The 14,202-nt window shown below is 43.5% G+C and overlaps 1 protein-coding gene across 1 annotated transcript in view; it reads left to right on the top strand.

The window, feature by feature from the left end:
- GUCY2F (guanylate cyclase 2F, retinal) overlaps positions 1-13,502 on the top strand; it is a 78,631-nt gene extending 65,129 nt beyond the window's left edge. The window contains exons 15-19 of the mRNA XM_059910455.1: positions 1,218-1,392; positions 4,749-4,847; positions 7,892-7,986; positions 13,237-13,325; positions 13,415-13,502. Coding sequence (XP_059766438.1) covers positions 1,218-1,392; positions 4,749-4,847; positions 7,892-7,986; positions 13,237-13,325; positions 13,415-13,502 — 546 coding nt within the window. The remainder of the gene's footprint in view (positions 1-1,217; positions 1,393-4,748; positions 4,848-7,891; positions 7,987-13,236; positions 13,326-13,414) is intronic.
- The last annotated feature ends 700 nt before the right edge of the window (positions 13,503-14,202 follow it).

Here is a 14,202-nt window from a genome sequence, read left to right as displayed (position 1 = left end):
CCATAGGTGCAAAGGATCACTGTTATTGGCTACATAGGAAGTCATGATGAGGGGCCTATTGCCAATTAGGAAATTTTCTCTGGAGCTGAGTCATAGGCACAATCCTATGACTTGTTTCAAGACACGTCAGTTTGACGATGATGATGTGGTGATAATGATGGCGGTGGTGCTAATGGCTTGCACTTATTGTCCACCAGACAGGTTTTAAGTGCTTTGACGTATATTATTTAGTACTTAGAAAATTCTAGGAGGTAGGTGCTGTCATTATCCCTATTTTACAGGTAAGGATACTGAAGCACAGAGAGGTTAAATTACGTGACTAAAGCCACACAGGTTGTAAATGGTGCATCTGCAATTCTAAACGAGGCTGTATGACTTCAGAATTTCATGCTCTTAACTATGGCACTCTGTGAGTTCAGTTCTTTAGGAGAACATAGATTTAAACTGGATCCAAACTTGTACTAGCAGAGTCTGACAGGCACATTTCATAGAAGTCCCCTCAGCTTACTTATCTTTTGGATTTACTTGAAAAGTTTCACCTTGCTAATCACCTAAAAGAGTGAGTACACTTCTGTGGGGAAGATGAGGAGCACAGATTCATTCGCCTTTATTTACAGGTGTCCAGCTCTAACTGCCCCTGCAAAGCAGTTGAGGGCTAGTATTGCTGCATCTTTGAGAGGTAACACTAGGACAGGAGGAGGGAGCTGGTGGGAAAAGACTGAGTTCTCACACACAAGGAGACTGCAAAACTAACTCCATCATATTAGCGAGGCAAAGCAGAAGGAACAGAATCTTTCACCTCCTTCCTTTCCTTTTCCCTATACTTTCCTTAAGGCTGTTCTAGCTTATTGACCCGAAATCACCTAGAGAAATGCTTGCTGGGAAAGCACCTTCTCCTAGGATGAATTATTTGGAGCCTGATAATTCTCTAGGGTCAGACAGGAACCTGAGAAGTAGCTGCAGAATCTACAGGTATGGGACCGGGACATCAGTATTTTTTTAAGTGACGCTCCTTAAGTGATTCTAATGCACAGGCAGGCCTGTGAAGCACTGACAGCCTCTCTCTGGCTTCCTCACTTTACAAGAAGAACACTTGGCCTCCATCATACCCTTTAAGCTCTGTGAAAACACACACACACACACACACACACACACACACACACACTCACACACACACACGTTATTTACTTGCTAATTCTATTTCCCCTGATTTCCAGGTAGAGACCATTGGAGACGCTTACATGGTGGCCTCAGGCCTCCCAAAGAGGAATGGCATGAGGCATGCAGCCGAGATTGCAAACATGTCCCTAGATATCCTCAGCTCCGTGGGTACCTTCAAGATGCGGCACATGCCAGAGGTGCCAGTCCGGATTCGAATAGGCCTGCACTCAGGTAACAACCAGCAGCTAAAGCAAGAGAAGACATTCCCATGCACCTCAAGGGAAGGCTAGAAACGGGAGGAAGAGGGTAGCTCTCCCCTGATTATTGGCAGCTGGATTATCCAGGTGTCTAGTGCTACATCATTCCTTTATGTCTCCCCAAGTTTACGCTCTTCCCAGCACCTGCCCTACCCCAGTGGGCAGCAGCCCTTGTTCTAGGTACCAAACCCTTCCAGTCTACCTTTCTTGTTAGAGCCAACAGTTCCATGTTTGACTATGATACAAGACCAACCTGCACATGTGGTATTTAGGATAATTCCTTTAATTCGTTAAAATCTCAACTCCTGGAGTATTTTTCTCCCACACGCCTCTTCACTTGCTTGAACGTCTTCAGGACTCCCCTTCACTGTACCCTTTCCACCTATCTTCACATTCACAGGTATCTTCACAGGTCTCTCACCTACTAGCCTCTTGCTCCCCTCTTTACTCCCCTCCTCTTTATCTTTGCTTTGTTCTTCTAGGTTCCTTTTCTTCTCCCATCATTTTCATCCCTTTCCTACCAAATGTTGTAGAAGAATGATTGACATTTATCATGCCATTTCTTCACTATCCATTGCCTCTTTAGCCCCTTTGCAATCTGGCTTTAGCCCTTACCACTTTTCCCAGTCCTAGTCTGCCCTTATCTCTGCAGCATTTGATATTCTTGACGATTCTCCCTCAGTTGGCTTTTATGACCTGCTCGTCACTCTCTGAATTCTTCTTCTCCATTTCATTTACTGGCTCTCTTAGCAATCCCTGCTCTCTAACTGCTCCCACATTTTCTGCAAAGCTCTGAGCTGTGATCGCCTTGCTCTCTGTATGTCCTGACCTCGAATTCATTTCTCAACCCACTCCAACCTGGCTTCCATTTCTACCATTGTCTGATAATCTCTTCTGTCTTTATCTGTCCCTTAAATATTGATATGCCTCAGGTTTCTGTCTTTCATCCACTGTTTCTCTCCCCTTATATGCTCTTCTGCATCATCTCATCCATGTCTATGGTTTAACTACCACTTGTGTGCTGATGACTTCCAACTCTACAACTTCAGCACCGGTCTTCTCCCTTAAGCTTCAGCCCTATATATCAGACTTTCTACTGACATTTCCACTTGAATGTTCCACACAGACCTCAGACTCAACAGATCCAAAACAGAGTGATTTTCTTCCCACATAATCAGCTTCCTCTTCCTGTACTTATTTTCTATTTCAGTTGGTGTCACCACCATTCACCTAGTTATTCCAGTTAGTCTTGAGTGTCACCCTCCTTGACTCCTCCCTCACCCTGACCTTCACCATTCAACCAATGACTAAGTCTTAAATGTTTTACCTTTTCAGTATTTCTTGATTCTGTCTTTCTCTTCTTGACTCTCACTACTTAACTCTAGGCCACCAGCATCTCTTGCCTGGATCACTGCAATAGCATCTTCTTGCTTCCACTCTTGCTTCTTTCTATCCATCCTTCTCATAGTCATCACCGTATCTGTGTTTGCTTGCCTGTCCTTCCATTAGACTGTAAGCTCCTTGATGGCAGGAACCAGATCTTACTCATTTTTGTATCCTGAATGCTTAGCACATAGCAGGTTTTCAGTATTTTTCTTTTAAAGAAAAGCCTTCCTCTCCCATTTGTGCTTCAGTTTCACATCAACAACCCCCCTCAGCACATCTCTTCTTGGATGATTCACCATTACTTCAAATTCTGCATATCTAAAGCTTCAAGTCATCTTTTCCCACAAACCAGTGTAAGCTCATAAGCCCATGCCAATTTCCTCATGGTTGTCAATCAGACAGTCAACACTTCTCCTTTGATAATGTCTCTCTTTTATCACTCCTTTTTGCCCTCCGTCCATCATCACCTCCTTTCCAGTACTTACAACCTTGTGCTTGAATTACTGCTATTACACTTAACAGTTTTCCCTGGTTTTACTTTCTCCCCTTTCGACGCGTTCTATACACTGACCTGAGAAAAAAAAAAGAAAAAGGATTTTCATCATGTAATTCCCTGCTCAAAATTCTCTAATGATTCAAGGTCCGCCATCTTGTACAACCCAATAGCCAAACTTGTCTCTAGTTTCTCCTTAGGCACCTGAACTAAGCAGACTGCTTTCTCTAAGAGCTTCCCAAAATTCCATGCTCAGTCCCAACCACAAACCTTTGATTTATGTCCCTTTTCTCCTACTCAAATCCTACCCCCCATCAAGATCCAAATCAAATCTTGCCTTCTCCATTGGGCCATTTTTGACTGAACCAGGTCTTAATAAGCAACCCCTCCCCCATTTTCTAAACTATTAGAGCACTTTTGCCCGTGCCATTTATCTTGCCTCAGCCATACATTGTCTTGGGTTTTTGCTTAATTGCTTCCAGTTTGGTAGTCTCTTCTCTTCAATTAGATTATAAACTCCTGGAGAACTGAGACCATGTGCTACACTTTTCATTCCCCTTGGTGCCTAGCTCAGGGCTTAATGAATGCTTCTTAATGGGTGAGAAATGAATTAAAATGAGAAACATAACTTTTATTTACTTTTATTCTTAAAAATTAATGTTCAGAAAGAACTTTTTGAAGCAAAAACACTTAATTATTTTCTCTAATTCAGGAAACAGCAAAAAGATAATGCTGAACACTTTTCACATAGAAACAGAACAGAGACCAGAAAGGTGAAGGTAGAGAAATGTCTAGATCATCTTGAACTAGGTTTTCAGTATGGTTGCTGAGATTTTTTCAAGTAATGTTCACTCTCTGAACACTTAACATGATCGTATTAAAATGTAAGAACAAAAACCATTCTAAGGGCAAATAGAAAATATTCTCAGATTATCTTTATATACTACTCTTCCATGCACCTAACACAAATGGTTGAATGTCAACTCTACTTCTTTTCAGATTTTCCAACTGTCTTAGCAATAATTCTCTTTATAGACACAATTTGGGAGACAGCCCTATGAGATCCCTCCTTCCAACCCTAAGGCACAAGAAAGAGTCACATTTTTTCCCTTGCAACAAACATGTTTGGATCCTGAATCCCTGCCCAGGCTTTTCTGATTGGGTTTAATGCTTATTTGTCCCTGTTGACAGATATAAGCATCTTGGGTGTAACTGTTACTTGGAACAAAGGTATAAATCAGAAGGGTAATCATTTCTTCATCGTTATAAATTTGCTTTCTGGTAGGGCAAAGAGTTCATTACTCACTCTAAGACTTCCTTCAGATGCCCAGAGCTATTTAGTGGCAACTTTATTCTTTTACGCAGCTGCATTCCTTCCCTTGGCAGTGTTTCTCTATTAGCATTGGATGCATACCTGTTGACTATACTCCCAATTGCCTGCTACTCTACAGGGCCGGTTGCTGCTGGAGTGGTGGGCCTCACCATGCCCAGATACTGCTTATTTGGAGACACTGTGAACACAGCTTCTCGGATGGAATCAACAGGGTTACGTGAGTACTTCTAGAGGGATGGATGGGATGGTAACCTCCTGTTACTGACAAAGTGATTCTTCCTCAAGAGAGGGGAAAGAGGGACTTCCCTGGTGGTCCAGTGATTAAGACTCCGCGCTCCCAATGCAGGGGGCCCAGGTTCGATCCCTGGTCAGGGAACTAGATCCCACATGCCGCAACTAAAGATCCCACATGCCGCAACTAAAAACCGCCCAAGCCACAACTAAGACCCGGCACAGCCAAATAAAAATAAATAAATAAATAAATAAATATTTTCTTAAAAAAGAGAGGGGAAAGAGAGCAGAGAGATGTTTTAATGTTTCAAAGAAAAATCAAAGATAACTTGAGAAGATGAAGATTTAACACACATTATTTTGGTCTCTAATGGCAAACCAGCAGGGGGTGATGTTGGATTGAACATGATGTTGTTCTAGACGTGAAGCTGTAGCTAGGTGACGCTGAAACAGCCAGACAATTTGATCAAAACAACTCAAAAAAATCCTTTGGGTAAAGGAACAAATTGGCCAACCCGGTGGGTTTGGGAGCGTCATATTGAAAAAGGAAATAGGTAAGGGACTGACATTTTTCAGTTTTTCAGCTAGTTTGTGGAGACACACCCAGACCCAGCTGTCTCCCAGCCAGCTGCTGTTTGCTGCTCTAGTCCTCTTTTTGAACTCATTACGACCCCAGGAGTTCTGGCTTCATCAAATAGCGCCCTCAAGTTTAGCTAGCAATAATCCCTCAATCTAAGGAGCTTGGAATTCTGAAATAATTAATTTCAACTTGCCTGTATATAAAACTCTTAGCTTCTACCAAAACAGGCATGGTATCAAAGATACCATTTCTCCCTACTTCTTTGAGAAGAAAACTGTACAAACCATTATGTCATTTGTGCACTGCTGGCAACTCTTCCTTGGTTATTTCCTGCTACTATTAAGGCAATGTCAGAATCAAAATGTGCTTTACCTATATTATGGTTGAGCAAAGCGATTCGTTCAAGCTAGTATAAAAAAAGCATCAAGAACCACAATAGATTCTATATATAGTTTTCATGGATTTTACATTTAAAAAAACCCACTTAAGCCCTTAGCAGCCCTGGCTCTGGCAGCTACTAAGCAAGACAAGCTCTTCCCAAACTTCAGCAATATACGTAAACAAGTCCCTGATGATGGTGGCCTATATCACAGTAGGTGGTGCCCTGTCTGACCCCCCTCCTCATCACTCATGTGTGGAAACAGCCTTGCACAATGGCTCCAGTCTTAGTCAATCTAGCCTGTGCAGCCATGATTAAGGAGGCAGCATGGAACTTCTTAGAAGCTGTTGTCAGAATAAATTTTCTGACATCTGGGAAAGTCTTCGAACTCCACAGATATGGCAGAGGCCATGGAAGGAGTCATCCAGGAACTGCTGCACGCATATAACTTTGCTCTGGATAGTGCAACCCAAGATGAAGTGAAATTGATCATGGAAACGCAATGCAGATTTGGCACCGTACTCTGGACTGCTGTAAGCTTGTAGAACACTGAAGTCATATTCTGGTCTTCACCAGGGAAACCCACTCCACACATGTCACGTTGGAAATACAGAGTTGAGAGCAGAAAGTGAATTTTCAGATTCGGGCAGCACCTTGTCCAGTGATCGGCTAGGAAGGAGAAAATGGAGTGAATCATGCACAGCAGTGTGTGACTGAAACACGACATTAAGCGCCACTCCTGAGTGAAGATCTGTAAAGAGGTAGACTAACTTCATGTTGGATGTGAGACTAGGACGTGTCATAGGTCTATTTTTTTTTAAAAATCAATTTCATCAATACCTCCTCTATGCTCAGTTGAATCTACTGATTCTGGGGCGGAAGTGACTAGTAACCCAGCCCTGGAGTGACCTTCCTTGCCACACAACTGGACGGTGGTTGGAATGAGCCATCTCTCCGTATTGAGCTGTGCGTTCCCCATCAGTAGGATTATTCTACTGAAATGTTCCCTCACAACAAGATGCTAGTGGAATGTCACACATAGGGCTGGCTAGGGACACACTAGGTGAATTTTAAGGATGGGACAAGCTTTTTGGAGCAGAGGTTTTGGGTGACCATGAGGTAGTGAGGAAGATACAAACAATACTGAGCTGTCAAGAGAAGGAAAGTCATTGTAGAACACAGCAGAAATTTCTTGCAGTTCTTTTCAGCCATGACTTGCTACTCAGATTCTAAAAGAGTTACTTTCTCAAGTGTGTGTGAGACTGTCTTGGACTTTTATTGAACACAACTTGAACAAGGTCTTACTTCACAGGATGACAGTTTTCAGGACAGCTAAGGACCCTACCTCAGTTCAATGATTGTTCTTCACCAAAGAATTACACTTAATTTCTAAAAAGAAGTTTTAGTCATAGTTCCTCATATAAAGCTCTCATCCCAAGTTGGGATTATTAGTTGGAAAATAATCCATTCATGTGTGTACACACATGAGGCACACACCCAAAGGACAGCTATAGATGTAGTCACCACAGAGTGTTGGCAGAGGTCTTGGGACATTTCTCACTGATGTTTTATTTTAAGTTCAGCAATATTGAAAGACAGTTGGATGGATGTATATGGAAGAGACACCCTTTTGCCTCTTAAGTAGGATGTGCAAACCTTGGGGGTTCAGTCCCGGCAGCAGCCTGTGAGAGTGGCTGCTGAAGCTTAACTTCCCTCAGAGGAGGTCACGCTTCAGCTGAGAGCAAAGTAGTGGTTGCTTTTTTCTTCATCTCAAACCTCAAGTTGAATGAACACCTTTCTACTGCATGGTCTTTCATCTGAGATAGTGTCTAGGAGGCTGATAGGTGCTACAGCTAATGTTTTATTTGGTGTTTGGCCTGGTGAGGAAGGCCATCCATCTCCCTCCCCTCCTCCTGTGAAACTCTAACTAAAGCTCTCTCTCTCTCTCTCCCTCTCAGGGACTTTGTTTAGGGTCTAGTTCATTTAGAAGTGGGGGCATTTATTACATTAATATTTTTCTCACTGATTTTACCTGAAAAGATCCAAAGTCATGCCTCTCTTGCTTTTACAGCTTATCGCATTCACGTCAGTCACAGCACGGTGATAATTCTTCGAACCCTGAGTGAAGGCTATGAAGTGGAGCTTCGAGGAAGGACAGAGCTCAAGGTATAATGTCCTTTTGTTTTTTGAGTCAAACCACTTGGACACACCTGCTCCTGGAGAGGTCATGGTCTGCTGAAAGAGTTTACCTGGGTGTCTGACTATAATTTGGGCAGAATTTCCAGCTCCATTTCTGGTTCCCAAAAGACTGTTCCTTTTTGCCTCACTTTTCATTCCTTTAAAATATGGCTACAGTGAGAAGGATCGTTAAAATCCCTCTGCATTTTTCTGACTAGGAGTTGCATTTTTCTCTCTTAAAAAATTGCCCAGAATTTGGCATTTCAGTGAGCGGCACTATTATTTACATTTTCTAACTTCCATTTCATTTAGTATGTGGCAGTGCTACAGTATTGGGGAGTTTGGGTTTTCTGTCCATCTGCTTGGTGGCTCTCCTTTCTGATTTTTCATCCACAACACTGACCCCCTGTTTACAGAGAGGCTTTATGTCTTTCCCCAAGGACCAGTCAGTTCTGATGAAAGACAAACATTTTATAGTGCCTTTTCTCTGTTAAGACTATCACTTGATCTGGGATTCAGGATTATAGTAATATTCCTTTTTCTTTTTTCACCATTTCCACTGGATTCTTTTCATCTTCCTCTGGGTACCCCAGGGCCCCTGGTTGTCCCAGCTGTAAGAGACTCTAGAGATTGGATAATTTAACTCCATTTTCAGATGAAGAGCCAAGGCCCAAAAAGGTGAAGTAATTTGATTAGGGTCATATAGTCAGTTGATAGCAGAGTCAAGCCATAACCCAGGAAGCCTGACTTCCCATTCAGTAGTCTTTCTATGATACCATTGTCCATGAAAATTATTTCCTCAGTGATTATTCTTGGGCAAAGCAAAATCCGGGCACTGAATGATGCACAATTTGTTTCTGTCATTTGCATGCCTACCCCAAATAGTGGCAATTTACATATAAAAGGATTTCAGAAGTCAAAGATTGGAAGGCCTGGTTCTAGTTGATCAATTAATTCCCTTTATGGCTAGTCCTAGTTTGTCCCTTCCAATAGATCCTTAATATCTTCTAGCAGGGGAGATGGGTCACTTATTAGGGGACAGAGGTTTCTTTCCCACCTCTGCAGAGAACGCAAAGATAGGATGTGGGTGACGATATTACTTAGGCAATGAATCAAATCACCCAAGGCGTTTGTGATCCCTCTATATATTTGGTCATTTCTCAGCAGAAGAGGACAAAGGTGGCTTGGTTTCCTGAAACACTTGCCTGCCTGTATTACTAGACACAGATTCCCGCATTTAAGAGAGAATTTAAGAGCTGAAGAGGTGCCACTTTTGAAACTGAAAAGGAAAAATATACCCCCATCCCCATGGTTTTTATTACCCCCCAAATACCAGTCAAGAGCAATCACATCTTTGGGTGGTTCACATACAAAAGCAGGACTACTTCAAAAGGGCCCTCTGCAACTTCACAGTTTCCCTTACCCCAGGGAATTTGGGGGAAGAGGCTGGGAGAGGCTTCCCCTAAGGCCATGTCAGGCCTTGGTTATTGGGGTGGCAGGGGCCTCCTGAGGAAGAGAGATTGAGAGGGAGATACTGAGAGAGAAGAACAGAGGGTGCCCCAGGGGAAAGGAAAGGCCAATGAAAAGAAGGATAAGGATAGGAAGTAAGACCCACAGAAAGGAAGGGAGAGGAGGGGAGATCTTTTCTGTCTCTGTACCTCTACCTCCCCGCCAGAGGCAGGTGTTGGCTATTACCTAGTAGGGACTTGGGGACAGAAGATTCCTTGTCCTTTGAGGGCATGCAATATATCCCCAATAAGACCACATCACCAGCACACTTTAGAAATTCTGATTCAACATTTCCATCACCCCCCGCCCCCTCCTCCCCCATCCAAACTGCTGCTGGAAAGCAAGAATCGCTCTAGTGCCTGGGTCAGAAGGACTACATTTGATGGCCAGCCAGGTGTGATTTCAAAGCTGATGGCCAAAAACATCCTCTCCTTCCAGCTGGCTGAGGCTTAAAATTCCTCCATCAGAGCCTCTTCTCTTCAGCTCAAGGCTTGGATCCAGTAACAACAACACTCTTCCCCCCTCTACCCCCCATCCCATTTCCTTCACTGGAGTGATGACGCTTTAAGTTGTTTCTTTTAGTGGGATCAAAGATGTGGATTGGATTGGCTGAGAGAGGAGAACACAGAGAAGTTGAGTAATTGGGTGGGAGGGGGGTACAAAGAAAGAGACCAAAATGAGGAAGTTTAGAGGAGGACACATTTGGAGACAAGAAGCTCATACTCTCTGGGAAGCTGTTCCCCTGCCCACTCCAACCTCCTCTTGTACTATACTGGCACAGAATCATCAGTGCTTAACTGGCCATTTCTGCTTTTTTCAATATTTTTCTCCTAATGGCCTGGCGATAAGTCGTCTCATTACCTCTTCTCTTACATGAATGAGTCTTGTTTCAGTTACTGTTTTCCTAACAAGTTTGAAGCTCCTTGCTGAGACTTTGTATATATCTAGGTTTATCACATATATCAGGGCCTTTTAGGTAGGTTGACATTGTGAAAAGATTTTCCCAAATGGTTGTTCTTAGCTGGTTTCTGTTGTCCTTGCCAGAGGTGGACATTTACACACCAGCAACTGAGCTAAGAAGTAATGAGTTGGATTGACAGAGTCATGAAGGTCAGAAGGTCTGGTCTGTAATTCTTGTCCCATCAATGACTCAATGTGTGACATTGGACAAGTAACTTCATCTTCTCTGTGCTTCCATTTCTCAACATGGAGGCCTCTTCTGACCTGTGATTATCAGGAAGATCATTAATCACAAGCTTTAAAATTCCCTGCAGTTGCTTTTTGGCCTCTAGACCTGCCCCTTGACTCCAGTGTGTTGGAAAAGCTTTATGGTGTAGAGGGAAGAACACTTAAAATTTGGAGTCTAAGATGTTAACTAGACTTCTTGTTGTGATCATTTCACAATATATACAAATATCGAATCATTATGTTGTACACATGAAACTAATATAATGTTGTATGTCAATTCTACCTCAATAAAATATAGCAAAGTCATAGTAAAAAATAAATAAATAAAATTTGTAGTCTAGTAGGGTTGGGTTCAAGTCCCAGCTATGCCTGCTTATTGACAAGTCACTTTATCACCATAAACCTCAGGGACCCCATTTGCAGAATGAGGTTAATAATAAACCTACTTTCCACGGTTTTTGTGAGGATTAAATAAGACAGGAGGTGCCAAAGTATCTTAAAAGTGTCAGGCCAAAGTAAGGTGCTATTATTTGGGAGGTCTCTGGGACTGCCTAGGGATTGATACTGAGTCAGAGAGTTCGCTTTAGGCTTCAGTTGTTGCATACTTGTTCCCCCCCACCCCACCTTCAGCAGACTTTTGAAAGTAAGGTGGGTAAACAGAGAGCTAGGATTCTAAGAATTCTCCTGGATGGGCTCCAAAACCTCAGAGAACCCCTGGAGCTCCCCAGCATACTCTTTGATTTGGAAGCTTGCCTGAGTCCATAACACTTCCATCCTATTTTGCAACCATTAGTTTTGGCATGCCAGTATGTCCCAGGACTCACCAAAAGATCTAGACAATCCTGGCATCTGCAAATCTCCCTTGGGGATTGGCATGCGGTCCTGATAGCCCCTAGAGCTCAAGAGAAACAGTCAACTATGGCTGGGGGTCGGGGTCAAGTTTTGAGAGTATGTTTTACCAAAATGAGGTCCAATGACACCTTGAGTATTCCAAGTACTCAAGGAATGAGAGTGCCAGTTAATGGAACAGTCTATTTACTGAGCACCTGTTCTGTACGAGACACTGTACTAGGTTCTGTAAGGAAAACAAAGAGCTGAGGAGGCAGAAAGGTTGGGCTTCTGTTTAGGGCCCAAGACATGGCCTGATAATTGTTTTTATTTAATTACACTGTGAGCTCCTTAAGGACAGAGCCATCTCTGTATTCCCAGCCCTGACACAACAAGGGTGGAATAAATGTAAGAATGAGTGATGGGAGCATATTTTCAAGTTGCTCACTTCTTCTGAAAACAGAGTGGCCCCAAACAGTCCAATTATTTGAGGTTTAGGTTTACGGTGGGTTGGTTGCCTGTTCATGGAGGTTGGGCTGTTGTGGTATTCTCTTCCTACTTGCCTCATGGAGGGCTCGTTCAGAGCCTTGAACCAAATATTTGCGAAATGCTTTGTGATTCTCCAATTAAATGTGCTAATTATTATTATGGTTGTTGTCGTGATTGTTAAGGGATGGATATATGTGATGTAAAATAGAGAATAATGGATTTGATATTTAAAGGGGGCAAACCTAATTGGAATTTCTAAGTTAAACTATTTAGAACTGTTCCAAATGAGATCTGCCGAGAGTGAGACCATATTTCAGATTAATGAGTTGGAAACACATCCCATTACTTTTCTCAGTCTTAGTAAACACATTTTTTCCTTACGGATTGGGGAAAATGAGAGGACAGAGAAAAGAGAATTGAAAGGAGGAGAGAGAACCACATTGTTGAGGAGGGTTGATTGGAAAGAGGGGAGGACAGGGCAGAGGCAGAAAATTTGGCTCTTCTGAGGTCATCACTCAGGCTCTGGGGCAATGAGCTTGAGTTTACATTCCCTTCTTCTTCTCAGACCTGTGGTTCTTGACAGTCAACTAATGGGGCTGTAGGTGGAGGCCTCCCTGGGGTGTCTCTCTGTAAGACTCCCTTGGCAGGAAGAAAAGAACATTGCAGAAATGCAGACTTCTCAAAGCAGTCAGGATGCCCTGGGCTTAAGATCAAAGTTGCATGGCGTGCTTTCCATTTCTATTCCCTTTTTGGGTTTTGTGAGGGCCATTGGATGGTGGAGTGTTGGGGATGGAGGTGGACTCTGAACGTATGTACTCTAGATACAAAAGACAATGGGTTGCCTAATTCCAAAAGATCATGGCAAAAATGACAAACGGAATCTTTGGTTGAACGTACAGATGTTTGGTTGCTATGAAGCGAAACATCCACGTATTCCCAAATATGGAGCTGCGTGGCAGCGGGTAGACAAAACATCTGGATGACAGCTTGAAATGCTGTTCGCTCTTCATCTGGCCGCTGTGGCAGCTTATGGAGCTTGTCTGAGCCTTAGGTATATACGGCAAAGAAGCCGTGTAGGAAGGAAGACTCCAGGGAGTGGTGATAAGGGGAAAGCAGAGGCAGTTTCTGAGCCAAACGGAATATTTGCACCCTATTGACCAGAAGGACTTCTTTAGGAAAACTGGTTATAGCACGTTTAAGATTTTCCGTATTTTCTATAATAAGGGCAAAGGCACAGAAGAGACATTCTGGCTGGTTGGAAAAAAAGGCTTCACGAAGCCCCTTCCCGTGCCTCCACCAGTGGGCAAAGATGGGTAAGTGGAGATCACACTTAGCATCTTCCCATGCCCCTCTCTGCCACACTCTCTTCGTTAACTATTTTTGCGTCTCTCCTGCCCCGCAGGCAAGTGGGCCATGGCCTGCAACCAGTGGAGATCGCAGCCTTCCAAAGAAGAAAAGCAGAAAAGCAGCTGGTGAGAAACAAGCCGTAAGGTAATGGCCAGCAGGAAAACAGAGCCCAGGAACTGGCCAAATATTCAAAGCTGGGGCTCCCTTTGGCATGGGTGCCAGTCTCAGCCTACATTCTGTTGGCAGAGTGTGATGGAGTTGGTGAATTTCCAAGCTCCACTGAGTTGTGCAAAAACCTTGTGGGGAGGCCTATTGCAGAGCAAGCTGCATCTGAGGGAGGTCAGCTGCCCCGGCCTTAGAGAGATCTTCGCCTCCTCACTGATAACGTATTTGAATGTTAATGAGGCTGGCCTTGTTATCCAGTTATCAGGCAGGTGCACCCATCTGTCTCATTGTCGAGCACTTGGGCCTCACGGTGAGCCACCTCTGGTCTTTAGAGACTCACCTCTATTTAAGCCGCACAGCAATATTGCAACGACCCCCTTTTCCCAGGATCTATTGGCAAGATCACCTTCGAGGGGATGCTTATGTCATTTCCTCTGCAGGCCCCGCCCAATTGCTTCTGAGGTTGGTATTGCCAACCAAAATAAGACTGGCAACTCCTTGACTGCCTGGCTTGAATTCAGGACAATTTCCCTCATCCCTCCTCCCCTACTAGAAGGGTATCATTCCGAAGCAGCAACAACAGCCTAATTATCAAGAATTCTCCCCATGTATTTATCTCTGAGGAATCCATTGCTTTATTGGGCTCCTGGCAGTATCTCTTCTCTTCTTTATCTTGCT

Source organism: Balaenoptera ricei, chromosome X (genome assembly GCF_028023285.1).
Source record: "Balaenoptera ricei isolate mBalRic1 chromosome X, mBalRic1.hap2, whole genome shotgun sequence".
In the NCBI taxonomy this organism is placed as follows: domain Eukaryota; kingdom Metazoa; phylum Chordata; class Mammalia; order Artiodactyla; family Balaenopteridae; genus Balaenoptera; species Balaenoptera ricei.
Note: the sequence above shows the minus strand (reverse complement) of the source record. Positions and strands in the feature narration are given on the sequence as shown.